Source organism: Carettochelys insculpta, chromosome 10 (genome assembly GCF_033958435.1).
Source record: "Carettochelys insculpta isolate YL-2023 chromosome 10, ASM3395843v1, whole genome shotgun sequence".
In the NCBI taxonomy this organism is placed as follows: domain Eukaryota; kingdom Metazoa; phylum Chordata; order Testudines; family Carettochelyidae; genus Carettochelys; species Carettochelys insculpta.
In genome coordinates, this window is record NC_134146.1 from 53,352,419 (window position 1) to 53,369,806 (window position 17,388).

The window sequence follows — 17,388 nt, forward strand, 5'->3', positions numbered from 1 at the left end:
GGCCAATTGTTGACGCAGACCAAATTGGGCATTACAATGCTGCAGAAGTCCATTTAACTGACAAAATGTAACAGCACAGTGGCAGCCCCAGGAGCAGGGCTGACAGTGGGTTAGCAAACATCAGTTGTATTGTAGTAGGCATACTGGCTACGCCATATGTCAACAAGCTCAAAGTTACTTCAAAGTTGTCCTGACTCTACCCCGCCCCCTGCATTGACACGTACACCCATACACAGCGTGAGATGTCATCAGACTCAAAACCTTCTACACATTTACACCAGTGGTGGCATTTCACATCCACTATGCACAACTGTAAACAATACCACCCCCAGCTACAAAGCCTAATGGGCCTGAATCCGTTGTCACGCTCATTGTACACTAGCCAAACTTTATCGACTTTCTCGTGGTTTGTGTGTGTAAATGAGATGAGAACCTGGGACCAATTGTTCAAAAATGCAATGAGCTCACTTGAAAACACACTGTACAATCTCTCTCTTAGCACACACTTCCATTCTAGCAAGAAAACTAGAGTATTTATGCTAAAATGACACTGACAATAGTTCCCTTCTAAAAAGGAAATCAATGCAGAGACACAGAAAAAGGCAGCAACATTTCACACACCAAGAATAAGAGAAGGGCACTAAAATTTCACAAGACATATTCAAACTCCTCTAGTAGGCTGGACACAGCAGTTAGGTAAAGCACTGTATTGGGACATGGGAAACATGAATCTATTCACAGTCCTGCCATGTGATCTGGGACAATCTACCACACTGCTCTGTGCCTCAATTTTCTCATATGAAAAAAATGGAAATAATGCTACCTACATTGCTTGAGCTTGATGGATGAAAAATGCAACATAAGAGTGAGGTAGTATTGTTCCCTGTAAGAAGTGACATGAAGTTGTTCACGTATGTGTGAAGAGCACGTCCCTAATGAACATAAGAGTGAATCACACAGAATAACTTGTGTTTAATGTTTAAACAGAGCTAGGAATTCTTAGCCTCTTGTTCAAAATAGAATCAACTTGTCAACTAAAGCTGCACTAGAAGAAAGATAGAATAGAAAAGTCGGTTTGTAAAGTCCCTAGAGAAGTCACCTCATTCAGATCCCAGCACTGCAAAGGACCAAGTAAACCTAGACCACCCACCAGGCATTTGTCCAGCCTGTCCTTAGAGCCCCCACTGTCCAGGATTCCACACGCAGGGCTCCAATTTTTCCTCACTCTTGAGCAGAATTTCATGTGCTCCAATATGGCAGACACGTGCAACACATCACCTGTATATTGGTGGACATAGCAAAATTAACATGGTGGATGTGGGGCCTATGGGCTCACAGTGTGGGAGGCAGCTCAGGCCTGGGACGGGGGTTGGGTTACAGGAGTGTGAGGGATCCAATGGCAGGTGCAAGCTCTGGGGAAGGGCTGGGGCTGGAACAGAAGGTTGAGGTATCCAGACAGAGATACAGGCTATGGGGTGGGGCTGGGTTCGGGAAAGGCTTGGGGTGAAGGAAGGTACTCTGGGGCTACTGTGAGGAGAAAGGATCCCCCCCCAGCTCTCTCTTCTTGGAGCAGCACCTGTGTGAGGGAACACCCAGGGGCCAGATGGCAGCTATGGCTGAATGGGGGCCAGGATCAGGCCATAGCGGGTACAGGGATGAGGCCAGATAAGGGCTGCCATGGCCAGATGCATAAGGGCTGGGCCGGCAGGACTGGATTATGGACAGATCAGGGCAGGGCCCACCATGGTCAGATGGGGACCAGGATGCTATGGCAGTAGGCAGGTTGTGGACACGCTGCTTGTGGCAGGATCCAGGCTGGAACCCAGCACCCCAGCTGCTTGGAGAGTGATCTAGTTGAGGGCCGGGGTTTCAGTAGCCCTTCCCTGCCTGCCACAGGTCCTTGGCTTGTGCAGCTTCATTCAGCACCTCCATGATGCTAAATAGGCAGTGTACAGCCACGCATCTTACAGGGAACTATAACTATATAAAACTATGGTACGCCCACATCTTGAGTACTGCGTGCAGATGTGGTCTCCTCACCTCAAAAAAGATATGTTGGCATTAGAAGAGGTTCAGAAAAGGGCAACTAAGATGATTAGGGGTTTGGAACGGGTCCCATATGGGGAGAGGCTAGAGAGACTGGGACTTTTCAGTCTGGAAAAGAGGCGATTGAGGGGCGATATGATAGAGGTATATAAAATCATGAATGGTGTGGAGAAAGTGAATATAGAAAAATTATTTACCTTTTCCCATAATACAAGAACTAGGGGACACCAAATGAAATTGATGGGTAGTAGGTTCAAAACTAATAAAAGGAAATTTTTCTTCACACAGCGCACAGTCAACCTGTGCAACTCCTTGCCGGAGGAGGCTGTGAAGGCCAGGACTCTATTAGGGTTTAAAAAAGAGCTCGATAAATGTTTGCAGGTTAGGTCCATAAATGGCTATTAGCCAGGGGTAAAGTATGGTGCCCTAGCCTTCAGTACAAGGGCAGGAGATGGATGGCAGGAGATAAGCCACTCGATCATTGTCTTCTGTTCTCCTTCTCTGGGGCACCTGGCATTGGCCACCGTCGGCAGACGGGATGCTGGGCTGGATGGACCTTTGCTCTGACCCCGTATGGCCATTCTCGTGTTCTCATGAACTTAGCCCAAATTTCCCTTGGAAGCCTATGCCAGAGTGTAGCTACCTCTGTATGTAGAAAGACTTTCCTAATATCTAGCCTAGACCTCCCTTATGTGATTAACCTGTCATGTCTTCTCCTACTTCAACTGGACATGGGGAACAGCTGATCACTGTCCACTGGTTAACAAGCCTTAATGTAGCTGAAGACAGTTATTGGATCCCCCCACAGTCTGATGGGTCAGTTGCTAGCTTTGTTACCCTCTGCTACGTGGCTGGCGGGTACAGGCACATTCCATATGCTTTATGGGAATATGCTTTATATCAGAGAGCATTGGCAGGGTTGTAATGTACTGAACAGAATTATCCCATAAGTATGCATGTATCATGCTTGTATTTGCAGTTAGAAAACGAAGTCCCTGTGTTAATAATGTAGTCACACTGAGTGAGGGTCACTAGTAACACTCAAGGAACTTACTGGTCTAATACTCAGGACAGTTAACTGTCAATACACTTGTTTTTCCTGTAATCCTGGGAAGAGAGGCTATGGTCCAGTTTACGAAGACATGTAGCTATGCCACCTGATGCTGGAACCAGAGTTCCCTGTAATCTGAGCTCTGGGGCAGTCACCCAAAAGAGATTCAGGTGCCGCCCAGCTCATTGGCAGAGTGCCCTCATCCACCTTCAGCCAGCAACATTTGTGTGGTGGTGCACATCCACACAGGGCTTTGTGCACATAAAATGTACTCCACTGATGAAAACATTAGAAGGAACACTGGCTGGGATCCATCTTGAATGCTGTATTTTTAAACATGAGCAGGACAATTTAGAGGGAACACAAAGGATCCCCACCTTATGTAAAACCTATTTAAAGGTGGGAAGTGAGGTAATCTTGGTTGTCAGTTCTCCCTGGCTATTCCACCCAAGATGACTGCTGGACACATCTAAGACTGAACAGGTGTAAGGACTGGTCTCAGTCTGGAAATCCTTCCAGTCTACGAAAGAAGCTTATTAGAACAATTCTGAGCATGAGATGTTATGTGTAACCAGTTCTTAGTGCATTAAGCTTAGCTTGCATGTTGTTTTATTTTGCAAGGTAACCCACATTGTTCTGTGTGCTCTCTCTTATGATCACTTAAATCCTCCTTTTATGCACAATAAATACCTTTTGTTTATTAAGAAACCCAGTGTTGAAAATTGTTTCCAGGAGGGATAGGGCAAAGAGTCTGTGCATTTCTCTTTCCAGGGAGAAAGATGTTGAATTTCAGTTTATACTGTGTAGATCTCCACTAGAGATCTGAGTGCTGAAGATGGGTATCTTGCTGTGCTATATCCAGTTATAGTTTGCAGCTCTGGGAGTGTGGCAGCAGGCTAGCGCGTCTGACTAAGTAAGACAGGGTTAAGTGGTGCCTATGCTCACAGGAAAAGCAGGCTCACTGGATCTCAGCACATCAGGTAACAGCACAAAATGGGGCATGAACCCATCACGACACTATCCAAGGCAAGGGCCAAAGGGCAGCCTGGCCTACAAGTACATGGACAGACTGTGATGCAGAGAGAAAAGGCAATCCCTACCCCCCAAGAACTCACTACACCGGGGGGGTAAGCAGCCCTGCACTGCAAGTGGTCAACTAGATTAGAGCTAACAGGTCTTTGCTTCTCCAGTTTCCACAGTTCTGCCAGGGACACTCAGCCTATGCTATGACTGATTAAACTGCTGCCTAGTTAATAAGACAGAGTGGGAGATACCACATTACTTCACATGGCAGCTTCTACTCTCCCCTCATCTCCAGACAGGCTCCACCTTTACTCTACTTCAGGAGTGCTAATCTGAGGTGAGCAGCTGTGAGCAGAGCCTGAGCCATAACACTGGTAGGGCATGTGCCCACACCCAGATCGTACACCAGATCTCTAAGGGTGGACTCCTAATAGCCTCAGTAAGGCCATTCAGGGGGGTTGTTTGTGGTCAAGTCCTCAGCTGGGACACAAGAATTCAGTGCATTACTCTGCCAGACATTCCCAGTGTTACCTGCAGCTAGTCACTTAGGCTGTGTCTAAACTGCGGGGAACTATCAGCAAAAGATTCTCAATTGCGTTCTGTTGGGAGAGGTTTTCCTGCCATTTGGCCCAGCCACACAGGGCCAAATGTCAGGAAAAGCCCCTCTGCTGAGACATCCCTTTTGCCTTGTGGCAAAGGTATACAGGGATGTCCCGGCAGAACGCTTCCACTTTTCCAAGAGTGGTTTTGGAAAAGCGAAAGCATTGTTTGGATGCAGGAGACTGCAACCTGCAGTCTAGACGTAGCCTTAGTGGCTTTGTGCCTTGATTTCCTCCAGAGACAGCAGCACTGCCTGGTTTCATAAGGTGTTCTGGGCACTATACATGCATTATTTCAGATTAGGGCATATAAGTATCTAGACGTGCTGCACACACACCTCCTAGTATTTGTGCACAATTCACGGTTTGTGCGAGAAAATAACACCGTGTTGCACACTCATTCAAAGACATGGATGTGCAAATGTATACTTTTGAAAATATATCATGGTGTAAATACTACATGTTCCTGCTCCCTATTCTATCACATACATAATTTCCTCACAAGAAGGGTATAAAAATGACCATCACCCAAGCAGCGCCCCCCCAGCATTTTAAAGAGAGGTTAACTGCATGCTTGTAATGTAGAGCCCTGAGAAGAGCAGATAGAGGCAGCATGGTTGGCAGGCAGAAGCTCAGGAATGGGAATCAGGCCCCAGCTCTGAGACTGCAATAACCTTAGTCAAATCACTTAGCACCTCTGTGCCTGCTTGTCCCTCTGTGAGATGGAGATATTAGTTACCAATGCTTAAAGGACAATGAGGCTTCTCTCACTGACATTTATACAGCACTTGGGAGTATTACAAAGCAAGCAGCATGGGGGCAACTCTCCCCACAGCCTTCCGCCAGCATACCTTGGATCTATTGACATGGTGGAACACTGAACTCATGGCTTGGGTGAGACAATCCAGTGAAGTCAGGTGCACTATCTCACTAATCCATACCAACAGCATGGCTATAGATGATCGTTTGCACAAAGGGTGGTTATGTGTCTCAATGCAGTGTTAATAAATATCCACTTAAACCTGCACCACAGCAACATATTTACAGTTTACTACTTCTTCTCAGAAAAGCGCCTGATTTTCTCTACGCTATGTTGCATAATTTCCACACATGGTCAAAATTAGACCCACTTATTGCAACAGAGGCAAAGTTAAGCAAAGCAGACAGATAACCACAGCCTTTCCCGATAAGCTCAGAACCTGCACACACTCGTCTAGACTTTTTCCTAGACCCTTGCTGACATTTGTTTTTCTTAGGTCCCATCCCTATGGATTTGGTGGGGACCCCTCCTCATTATCTGGCACAAGGTAGACTCATTTTCAGTTCAAAACACCCAATTAACCTGCCATACTGAACTTTTGCCTGTTCCAATAACAAACCCTTAATTTCACACCATTTCACTGGGCACTTCAGGTCTCCTGTTTAGTAAGGGGAACCACCTCAAAGGTACCATAACATTGGGGCAACTTCACAAAATGAGCCCACTGAAATTACATCTTCTGAGGCAGGAGCCCGACTCCGGCAGCATTCCTCTCTGGACATTTCAGCACCGCAGAAGTGCTGATTTTTCTAGTGTTCCCTCAATAGTATGAAGTCACAAGTAGCAGTACAGTGCTGCTTCGAGCAGTTTCTGTGTAAAAAGGATCTGTTTTTGCTCAGGTCTGCCCCCCTGCAGCGGGGCTGGAACAATGTGTAAAGGCAGAAGGGAAGTGGGGGCAGCGCTGAGAGCCACTGAACCAAACTGTAAACCCTGTCTACGAAGGAACTGACCTCGAGCTGGGGTGCAAGAGCACTCTGTGTCACTTCACATATTAAGCCAGATCCACTGATCTCCATGACACAAATCAAATTTACTCTTCTTGGCCTCAGCTAATAGAACAGGGCTGGATTTGCTCCAGAGGACTTTGCATTAGCATGAGTGACATACACAAGTCTGTGGAGCCGGATCTAATGCACCTAAAGGCACAGAGAGTTGGCTATTGTGTTTGCAGAGCCATTGGCCATTATCTTTGAAAACTCGTGGTGATTGGGGGAGATCCCAGAAAACTGAAAAACGCAAATGTCAAGCCCATCTTTGATATGGGGAAGGAAAATCCAATGAACTACAGTTCAGTCAGCCTCACCTCAGGCCCTGGAAAAATCATGGAACAGCTTTTCAAGGAATCACTTGGAGGAGAGGAAGGTGATCAGGAACAGTCAACATGGATTTACTGAGGGCAAGTCATGCCTGACCAATCTCAGTGCCTGCTATGATGACGTAACAGGCTCTGTGGATACAGGGAAAGCAATGGACATGATAAACTTGGACTTTGGCAAAGCTTTTGATACAGTCACCCAAGCTAGGTCTACACGCGAGCACCCTTTCAAAAGGGTGAAAATCGAAGTTTGGTGGTCAAAACGGTGGCCGTCAAATGGGAGCACCCGATGCCATTATCAGATCGGCATTTTGATCTGCTCTTTTGAAGTGCCACCGCAGGTCTTTTCAAACAGAGTGTCCACACAGCTCCAAGCCCTCTTTCAAAAGAAGAGAAGCAGGAAACGCCACAGATGGGTCCCATGGCCAACAAGCCCTTCCGGGGCCGCAGCCAGCCGCCCCCTTTAAAGGACCTCTCCCTCCACGAGCTGAGTGCTGCCTAGCATTTCCCAGCCTGGCGGAGCCCACCCGTGCCCATGATGGAAGCACAGAGACAGTGCCTGCAGGAAGACATCCTCATTATGGACACCCTGCTGGCAGCGCTGTGCACCCTTGCTGCGGCTGCATCCGATCTCATCGGGTGGCTGGGCGGTCCCCCTGGGGCTGTGGGGCTCCCCCACCTGGGGCACCACCAGGTAACTCCCCCCGCCCCGAGTGCCCTGACTCCTTTGGACCCACCCCAGCAGCACCGACTGGTGGGAGCGCCTGGTGCTGGGGGAGTGGGGTGAGGAAAGGTGGCTGCAGAACTTCTGCATGTTGAGGCAGACCTTCAAGGAGATCTGCCACTGGCTCGCCCCTGCACTCTGGCACCAGGACACCTGCATGCGGCCAGCCCTCACCCTGGAGAAACGGGTCGCGATCGCTATCTGGAAGCTGGCCACCCTGGACTCCTACTGCTCCATGGGACAACAGTTCGGGGTGGGCAAGGCCACCATTGGGGCCGTACGTATGGAGGTAAGGCGGGGCTGGGTCACGCGTCCCCCACAGGTGGGTGGGGTAGCTGGGGCGAGGGGAACCTACCTCTGCAAGGGGCCAGATGGGAGGGGGCTGGACAGGGTCGGGGCCAGATGGGAGGAGGACAGAATGGGCCCAAGACAGGGAGGGAGACAGCCTGCCAACTGCACTAGAGCAAGTGTACTGCCCCCCGTGCAGGTCATCAGAGCCATCAACGCGATGCTGCTCCATAAGGTCATTCACCTGCGGGATCTGGACAACACCATTGCCAGCTTCCAGGACCTGGGCTTTCCAAACTGCATGGGCACTTTGGATGGCACGCACATCTCCACCCGCGCCCCACCACACAGCGCCGGCCAGTACGTCAACAGGAAGGGCTACCATTCAGTGGTGCTCCAGGCCCTGGTGGACACGAGGGGCCGGTTCACTGACATCTATGTGGGCTGAGCCAGCCGCACCCACAATGCCCAGGTGTTCTGGAAGTCCGGCCTCTGCCAGCGCATGGGGGCCGACACGTTCGTCCCCCAGCGGGAGATCCCAGTGGCGAAGCACATCACCATGCCGCTCTGCACGGTGGCAGATGCGGCATATCCCCTGCAGCCGTGGCTCATGAGGCCGCACACGGGACACCTCGACCCCACCCAGGAGGCATTCGATCAGCACCTCAACCACGCCCGCAATGTTGTGGAGAGGGCCTTTAGGCACCCAAAGGGGCGGTGGAGGTGCTTCCACATATGGCTGGAGCTTGGGGTCCTCAACGTGCCCCAGGTGGTGGGTGCCTGTTGCATTCTCCACAATGTTGTGGAGCGAAAAGGGGATGCCTATGTCCCCGGGGGGGGTCTCCCTCTGGACGGTGCCGCCTATAAGCAGCCAGGCACTGCCCCCATCCACCAGGCCCACCGGGATGGCCACTGCATCAGGGAGGTCCTCAAGCAGGCCTTTGCTGACGGCCACCTCTGACCCACATGCACACCCACATCCCATGCACATCTGTCACCCACAGTCCCCGCCACCCCCACCAGAACCGCACCCACACATTCACCACCCACCATCCCCCTGAGGAGCACAGCACGGAGTGCTGAGCGTTAAAATAAATATTTATGTAGACTATTCTTGTTAACTATGTACAGGGGGTGCGAACTTAACTTTGAGGGGGGTGGGGGAAACCTAATCTGGGGGAGGGTAGGGCACTCATCCGGGGCAGGGGTGGTGGGCTGCGGGCCCCGTCGGCCCCTGGAGCCCCTACCTCCCTGGGTGTGGGGTCCTTGGCGGGCAGGAGAGGGTGCAGGTAGCACCGGCTGGTAATGCACGAGAGTGGGCCTGGTGGGGGGCGGGAGGGAAGGCTCAGCAAGGGGAGCTGCTGGGGGGACCAGGAGATGGGCAATGTTGGCTGCATGGTCCGGGACGGTGTGGCCAATGCCCTCGAGTGTCGGCAGCAGCCTCTCCCAGGCTGCCCTCCACCACTCCATCTCTGCCTAGGCAAGCCACAGGTGCTGTTTGGCCACCTCTGCCTGTTGCTGGCTGGCTGGGTTCTCCTCAGCCTGGCGGGGGGCCCTCTGCCCATGGCCCTGACGATGCGCCGTGCGGGGTGGCATCCCGGTGCCTCCGAGGGCTGCATGGAGCTCTCGGGGACGAGGGACAGCACAGGGCTCTCCCAGCCCACAGATGATGCAGCTGTATGGAGAGGGGAGAGCATGTCAGTAGTGTGCCCTGGACGGAGGGTACGTGCCTGTGGCCCACCCACTCGAGCCCACCCCATGGGGCCCAGCCCCCGAAGGACACTGACCCCCCCCACCCACAAAGGGGCACCAACCTGCCCCTCATAGGCTGGGCCTCCTGGCCTGGAGGTGCATCCAGGGGTCTCTCATGCAGGTGGACCTTCCCAGCCTGCGGTGTGCAGGACCCAGGTGCCATCCAGCGCTGACCAGCCGCTGCCCCTGTGCGGCTTGCGGCGCTGTCCACTGAAGGTGGGTGCTGGGCATCACTGGTGGGCCACTGAGGGGTGCCACATCCCATGTGGGGGTGGCCTGTGTGTGGCCTGGGACCACCGGTCCTGTGTGCGGGCAACTCGCCGTTGCGTCACCTCCACCCTGTGGAGCAGGTGTGCACCCCTCCCATACGTACCAGAAGGTCCCTCGGCAACATCCGGGGATGTCCAGACCTCTGTCTCCCGGCTGGAGGAGCAGGAAAGGAGGACGATGGTGAGCCCCCCGCTCCTCACTCAACCACTCCGTGATCCCCTCGCCCTCCTGGGTCCCTGATCCAGGCTGCTCCTCCTCCTCCGGCTGCAGCTCCTCAGCCGAGGTGTCCAGGAACGACGGGGGTGGGGAGCTGTCCTTGGGCCCCAGGATGCCCCGGAGCTCCCGGAAGAAGGGGCATGTGGCTGGAGCTGCCCCGGAGTGGCCGGTCTGGTCCCTGGCCTGGGTACAGCCCTGCTGCAACTCCTTCACCTTGGAGAGTACCTGCTCCGCAGTACGCTCCGTGTGGCCCCTGGTCTGGAGGCCGTGAGCCAGGTGGCCAAAGGCAGAGGCAATGCGCCGCGTGACCCCCATCTCATGCAGGACTCCTCCTCCTTCCACAGGCCAAGGAGGTCCCAGAGCTCCTCCTCCGTCCAGAAGGGGGCCCTTTTTCTCCCCCCGGGAGCCTTGTGGGGACTCGGAGGGGGACTGTGGGGCTCACGGGGGCGGGGGCTGGCTGCTGGCCATGCTGCGGCGCTGGAGCCCGGGGCTGCAGCACGTGTAGAGGCTGCTCCTAGCCCGCTCTCAGCTTCCTGCCACGTGTTTCCTGCATGCATGCAGCTTTAAGGCAGCCGAATGCAGGGACCATGGAGCCCTGCTGCTGCCAGCTGGAGCGGCCTTGCGCTTCAGCTGACCAGTGCCATGGAGGACCCGTAGTTCGAAAAAGCAGACTGTGGAGCGTCTACGTGTGTCCTGTTTCGCTTTAGTATTTCAAAAGGGGCCGATCTTCCTGATCTCGGATGGGGTTCAGATTTCGACGTCTGCGCCCCGTTCTTTTGATTTCCTTTCGAAAGATGGTGTTACACATGTGGACGCTCCTCCTGCTCTGTCAAAAGAGGGCTGCTTATTTCGATGCTTTATGCACATATAGAGACAGCTCCAAAGTGTTGTTGCCAGCAATTTAAAGAAGCATGGCTTGGTTGGATGAACTATAAAGGGGACAGAATATTGGTTAGCTCACCAGGTTGTGTCCAGACGGCAGCTGGTATCAGGCAGAGTGCTTCAGGGGTCAGTCCCAGCACCAGTTTTGTTCAACTTCTTCATTAAAGACTTGGATGAGGGGATGGATTGCATGCTCAGCAAGTTTGTGAATGACACTAAGCTGGAGGAAGAGGCAGACACACTGCAGGGTAGGTCCAGCATGTGGTCCAGAGTGACCCAGACAAATTGGAGGACTGGGCCAAAAGAAATATGTTCAGGCTCAGCAATGGCAAGTGCAGAGTCCTGCACTTAGGATGGAGGAATTCCAAATACTGCTACAGTCTGGGGACCAACTGGCTAAGTGGTAGTTCTACATTAAAAGACCTGGGGACTACAGTGGATGAGAAACTAGATATGAGCCAACTGTGTGCCCTTGTTGCCAAGTAGGATAATGGCATATTGGGGTGCATTAGTAGATCTGCCAGCCGATCTAGGGATGTCACTGGTCAGGCCACATATGGAGTCCTGTGTTCAGGTTTGCACCCCATTACAGAAAAGAGGTAGACAAATTGGAGAGTCCAGTGAAGGGCAGCAAAAATGATTAGGGGGCTGGAGCATATAACTAACGAGGAGAGATTGTTGTAAATGGGCTTATTTAGTTTGCACAAGACAAGAGTGAAGGGAGATTTGATAGCAGCCTTCAACTATCTCACGGAGGGTTCCAAAGAGGATGGATCAGGCTGTTCTCAGTGGTGGCAGATGACAGAACAAGCAGCATTGGTCTCAAGTTACGTGGGGAGGGGATGGGCGGTATGTCTAGGCAAACTCTTTCACTAGCAGAGTGGTAAAAAACTGGAATGGGTTACCTATTGAAGTGGTGGAACCTCCACCCTTAAGAGGTTTCTAAGGCCAGGCTCAGGCTTGTATGCAAGAATTTCTCTCTGTCTCTCTCTCTCTCTCTCTCTGTCTGCATGCGCTTTACTTGTAAATGTGGATCACAATTTTTTAAAACATGAAAGCACTCAAAATTGTCATGTGATGGGCATATATAAGAGAGTTTAATGAAAAACGTCAGTGGAAACAGTGATCGGTAAAATGATTTTGTTATAACATACTAAAAATGTATACAATAATAAAGATTTTATAGAAATCACCTTCTGGGATCCTGCAGTAATCATGTAAATGAAAAACAATATTCTCTTGTCCCCCTCCCTCTCCTGTTGCTAATGACCATGGGCATGCTGGGAAATGTAGTTTCTTCCCTGAACCACGGTCAGCTGTCTAGGCAGGGAGAGGAAAGTGAGGTTGATCTACAGCTCCCAGGGCGTCTTGGGTTTCCCCATCATGCCCTGCAGGCTTCCCCTGCACAATGCAGCAGGAAGGGAGAGAAACTCGACATGGCGGGAATGTGTCTGCACCCTTCGCACCCCTCTGTGTATGGCCCTTTGGTTAGACATAGCCCTGGCTGGAATGTTTTAGTTGGGGGTTTGTGCTAGTGTCCAAAAGGGTGAAGATAAAAAATGAAGTCATCAGGTAGCAGGTAGAAGTATGCTGCTGTAACTGACGTATGGGCTGGTTCGTATAAGCATCAATCCCAAAGCCAGGGGACAAAAATCCACTCTGTGGGATTTCAAATCCCTCTTTCAGCGCACAAAGTTCTCCTCTCCCTGATCAGCCCCTCATGGAGCTAGCTGCTGGGAACATGCTTCTTTTACTCCAGTGGAAATCATGAGAGCTGCGCCAGTGCTTCCATCACTGAGGTTCGAATGTGGCTGTACAGAAAGCAGCATCCACTCTGGGCTGGAGAGTAGCATGTAAGGGTGGTTCTGTGGTGACTGCACTAAAGCAACAAAGAGGAAGCCGTGCTAGTCTATACACTATCAAAACAAAAAGCAGTCAAGTAGCACTTTAAAGACTAGCAAAATTGTTTATTAGGCGACCTTCCGTAGGACAGACCCACTTCTTCAGACCATAGCAAGACCAGAACAGACTCAATATTTAAGGCACAGAGAACCAAAAACAGTAAGCAAGGAGGACAAATCAGAAAAAGATAATCAAGGTGAGCAGATCAGAGAGTGGAGGGGTGGGGGGGAAGATCAAGAATTAGACTGAGCCAAGTATGCAGACAACCTCTATAGTGACTCAAAGTTCCCATCACGATTTAAACCATCTGTTAATGTGCCGAATTTGAATATAAAAGCCAGCTCAGATGTTTCTCTTTCCAAAACGGTGCAATAATTCCTTTTCAGTAACACACATACCTTTAGGTCATTGACAGAATGCCCCATTCCATTAAAAGTCAACATTGGAAAGAGAAACATCTGTGCTGGCTTTTATATTCAAATTCGGCACATTAACACATGGTTTAAATCGTGATGGGAACTTTGAGTCACTATAGGGGCTTGTCTGCATACTTGGCTCAATCTAATTCTTGACCTTCCCCCCCACCCCTCCACTCTCTGATTTGCTCACCTTGATTATCTTTTTCTGATTTGTCCTCCTTGCTTACTGTTTTTGGTTCTCTGTGCCTTAAATATTGAGTCTGTTCTGGTCTTGCTATGGTCTGAAGAAGTGGGTCTGTCCCACAAAAGCTCACCTAATATCCATTTTGCTAGTCTTTAAAGTGCTACTTGACTGCTTTTTGCACTAAAGCAGGTACTGATCTGGATATGAGCTGCTAGGAAATGGTACACTGCTAAATTCACATGCAGCTGGTGAGGTGGTGACTAGCTGGAACTGGCTGTAGAGATTTTGGCCCACATTTAGAAGTCCAGTGGAACAGTGTCCTCTTTACACTATAATTGAATTTGGCCCTGCGTCTCTTCAACCCACGACAAGCTGCACTGTCGAAGTCAAAGCAAATGGGGATGTGGGAGTTCATGCAATGAGATTTCTTAAAGAACAAATCATTTCTTTTTCTTAGGGTATAGATACCACTTGTGTAAAATCAGTGCAGCTGTGCTGAAACAAGTGGAGCAATGCTGGTTTGCCCCAAGGATCTGGCACTTACTTTTAAGCAGAAAGGTTCTGAATTGCCTTGAGTCACGAAGTCTTACTGAATTGTCAAAATGGGTAGCCATCTTGAAATGGTTGGGAACTGCTGCTCTAGGAGTTTTCTGTGGGGAGTTCTCTGGCCTATATGACTCAGAAGGTCAGACTAGGTGATCACAGTAGTATCGTCTGGCCTTGGAATCCACAAATCTATAGTTCCACTGTTTTCAGGGGACCTTAAAGAACTTAAACAACTTAAAGACTAACAAAATTATTGTTATACAAATTATACCTGAAGTAGTATCTGATGAAGTGGGTCTTACTCACGAAAGCTCATTACCTAACAAATATTTTTGTGAGTCTTTAAGGTGCTACAAGATTTCTTGTTATTTGTGAAGCTACAGACTAATACAGCTAGCTCTCTGGTGTTCTCACTGGTGTTAAACAGAAGACTGGCTGAACCAAAGTATCATCTATTCCAGTGTCCTGTCTTCTGGCAGTGGCCAGTGCCAGGTGTCCCAGAGGAAATGAATGGAACAGGTCATCATTGAGTGATCTGTCTCCTGTCACAGCTTCTGACAAACAGAGGGTAGGGACACCATCCCGCCCCATCCTGGCTAATAAGTATAGATGGACCCATCCTCCATGAATTTATCTAGTTTTTTGAACTTTGATTTATGCTGATGTCAGAGAAGTGTTGGTCTAAGCAGCTTGCCAGCATCAGTTAAATCAAACCTCGAGTGTCTAAAGACTGAAAAAAGCAAACAAAAGATTAATGGAAGTGACCTTGACAGGAAAAGAAGAGAGATAAAGGAACGAGCAGAGGAGGAAGGTGTTATTACTGTAGGAGCTTTTGCAGATCCAGACTAACATGGCTACCCCTCTTGATACATTACTGTATACATACATACATACCTCGCGCCCTTCAGGTCTCGCCCTTCCCTGAAGTGTTTCCCCAAAAGCTCTTTTTTAAAAAGATGGGCATGAATTAGAAGCTAGCTCCAAACACCTCAACTAGGGGGAAGCAGGATGCATCCAAATTTTGCAATTCAAACTCTAGGATAACCTGAGCCCCAGCTCTAAACACTGCTGGGCTATGGGACAGGTGGGGACCTGAGTGGGGAGCTGAGCAGTGTGGTTCTGGTGGGCTGGTCCAGGAAGTCAGTCACACACAGATAGGGCACAGCTACTGATCCGAAGGGAGTGCCCGACTGGCAAGCTGCTCACCAGGGTGCACACTGGTGCGTGCACGTGTGGGTCTGGGCCCCTCCCAGGGAGTGGGGGTGTGCCCTTGGGTGAGTCCCAGCTGCTCCCCAGGAGTGGTGTGGGGGTGTGTGCCCCCAGTGGGTCCTGGAAAGTGTGAGTGGGATGTGAGCCCACGGATGAGCCCCAGGGAGCAGGTGTGTGAGTGCACCCCCTGTGGTTCCTGACCACTCCCAGGGAGTCATGGGGCGTGAGTCCCAGGAGCAGCATGGGGTGTCATTTTCATACAGCTGGAAGGGACCTTGAGAGGTCATCAAGTCCAGCCCCCTGCACTCAGCAGGACCTATCCCTGACACTTTTTTTTTTTTTTTTTTTTTTTAAATCTAACTGCTCCAGAGCCTTGGAAGGCCCCCCTCGAGGCTTGAACTCACAACCATGTCAAGACCAATACTTAAACCACTGAGCTACATGCAAACCCCCTTGGCAGGTCCCAGGGAACAGGAGGGGGAGAGAATGGGAAGCACGGGAGTATGACACCCCTGGGGGGTCCCGGGTGAGCTTGAGTGGGGTGTGAGCCTTGCGGGGAGTGGTGGTGGAGTGAGTGGGGTGTGAGCCCCAGCAGTCACAGGGAGGTGATGGGTGTGACTGGGGTGTAGGATGCAGGGGGGTGAGTCCCCGGCAAGTCCCGGGTGAGTGTGAGTGGGGTGTGAGCTCCTGGCAGCCCCAGGGAGTGGGGGGGTTGTGAGTGGGGTACAGTGGGGTGAGCCCCCGGCAGCCCTGGAGAGTGGGGAGTTGTGAACAGGGTACAGGAGGGTGAGCCCCCGGCAGCCCCGGGGAGTTGGAGGTGTGATGAGGGTGTGGGGTGCAGGGGGTGATGCCCCGGCAGCCCCGGGGAGTTGGGGGTGTGAGGGGGTGTGGGGTGCAGGGGGGTGATCCCCCGGCAGCCCCGGGGAGTTGGGGGTGTGAGGGGGTGTGGGGTGCAGGGGGTGATCCCCCGGCAGCCCCGGGGAGTTGGGGCTGTGAGGGGGTGTGGGGTGCAGGGGGGTGATCCCCCGGCAGCCCCGGGGAGTTGGGGCTGTGAGGGGGTGTGGGGTGCAGGGGGTGATCCCCCGGCAGTCCTGGGGAGTTGGGGGTGTGAGGGGGTGTGGGGTGCAGGGGGTGATGCCCCGGCAGTCCTGGGGAGTTGGGGGTGTGAGGGGGTGCGGGGTGCAGGGGGTGATGCCCCGGCAGCCCCGGGGAGTTGGGGGTGTGAGGGGGTGTGGGGTGCAGGGGGCTGATCCCCTGGGAGCCCCGGGGAGTTGGGGGTGTGAGGGGGTGTGGGGTGCAGGGGGGTGATCCCCCGGCAGCCCCGGGGAGTTGGGGGTGTGGGGTGCAGGGGGTGATGCCCCGGCAGCCCCGGGGAGTTGGGGCTGTGAGGGGGTGTGGGGTGCAGGGGGGTGATCCCCCGGCAGCCCCGGGGAGTTGGGGGTGTGGGGTGCAGGGGGTGATGCCCCGGCAGCCCCGGGGAGTTGGGGCTGTGAGGGGGTGTGGGGTGCAGGGGGCTGATCCCCTGGGAGCCCCGGGCAGCGGGGCGGGGTCACGTACTCACGGCAGGGCAGGGCAGGGCAGGGAAGCGCCAGGCCCAGCGGCACCCCGCACGGCAGCGCAGGCCGCGGCGGTGGGCGGGGCGGATGAGGTCACTTCCGGGCCGGCCGGCGCTGCAGCTTCGCCGCGGGAAGGCGGGTCACACATCCCTGCGCCTGGAGCATCCCGCACGCGGCTCCGCAGGTAACAGCGCGGGCGGCCGGGAACGGGTCGGTCCCGCGGCTACCCGGGGCAACGAGGCACACGCGTGCACATACACAGAGACGCACACACACGCGTGCACATACACAGAGACGCACACACACGCGTGCACATACACAGAGACGCACACACACGCGTGCACATACACAGAGGCGCACACACAAGGACAACGCGCACAGGGAGGCGCACACACAAGGACAACGCGCACACACAAGGAGAACGCGCACAAGGAGGCGCACACTCGAGCACACACAAGGACAACGCGCACAAGGAGGCGCACACTCGAGCACACACAAGGACAACGCGCACAAGGAGGCGCACACTCGAGCGCGCACAAGGACAACGCGCACACTCGAGCACACACAAGGACAACGCGCACAAGGA

General features: G+C 52.5%; 2 protein-coding genes and 1 pseudogene across 2 annotated transcripts in view; 1 reads left to right on the forward strand and 2 right to left on the reverse strand.

Annotated features, from left to right (window-relative positions):
- The window catches only part of LOC142018672 (D-beta-hydroxybutyrate dehydrogenase, mitochondrial-like), a 35,150-nt pseudogene extending 26,723 nt beyond the window's left edge, over nucleotides 1–8,427 (reverse strand).
- A 563-nt stretch (nucleotides 8,428–8,990) lies between these two features.
- LOC142018498 (uncharacterized) lies at nucleotides 8,991–11,683 on the reverse strand. The gene is made up of 2 exons (XM_075004383.1): nucleotides 9,992–11,683; nucleotides 8,991–9,541 (listed from the first exon to the last, which is right to left on the reverse strand). Exons 1-2 carry the CDS (start codon nucleotides 10,417–10,419, stop codon nucleotides 9,343–9,345), a joined length of 627 nt encoding a protein of 208 aa, XP_074860484.1. The 5' UTR covers nucleotides 10,420–11,683; the 3' UTR covers nucleotides 8,991–9,342.
- A 5,217-nt stretch (nucleotides 11,684–16,900) lies between these two features.
- LOC142018473 (D-beta-hydroxybutyrate dehydrogenase, mitochondrial-like) overlaps nucleotides 16,901–17,388 on the forward strand; it is a 45,656-nt gene continuing 45,168 nt past the window's right edge. The window contains exon 1 of the mRNA XM_075004322.1: nucleotides 16,901–16,986. The gene's annotated coding sequence lies outside the window, so the exon portion shown is untranslated. The remainder of the gene's footprint in view (nucleotides 16,987–17,388) is intronic.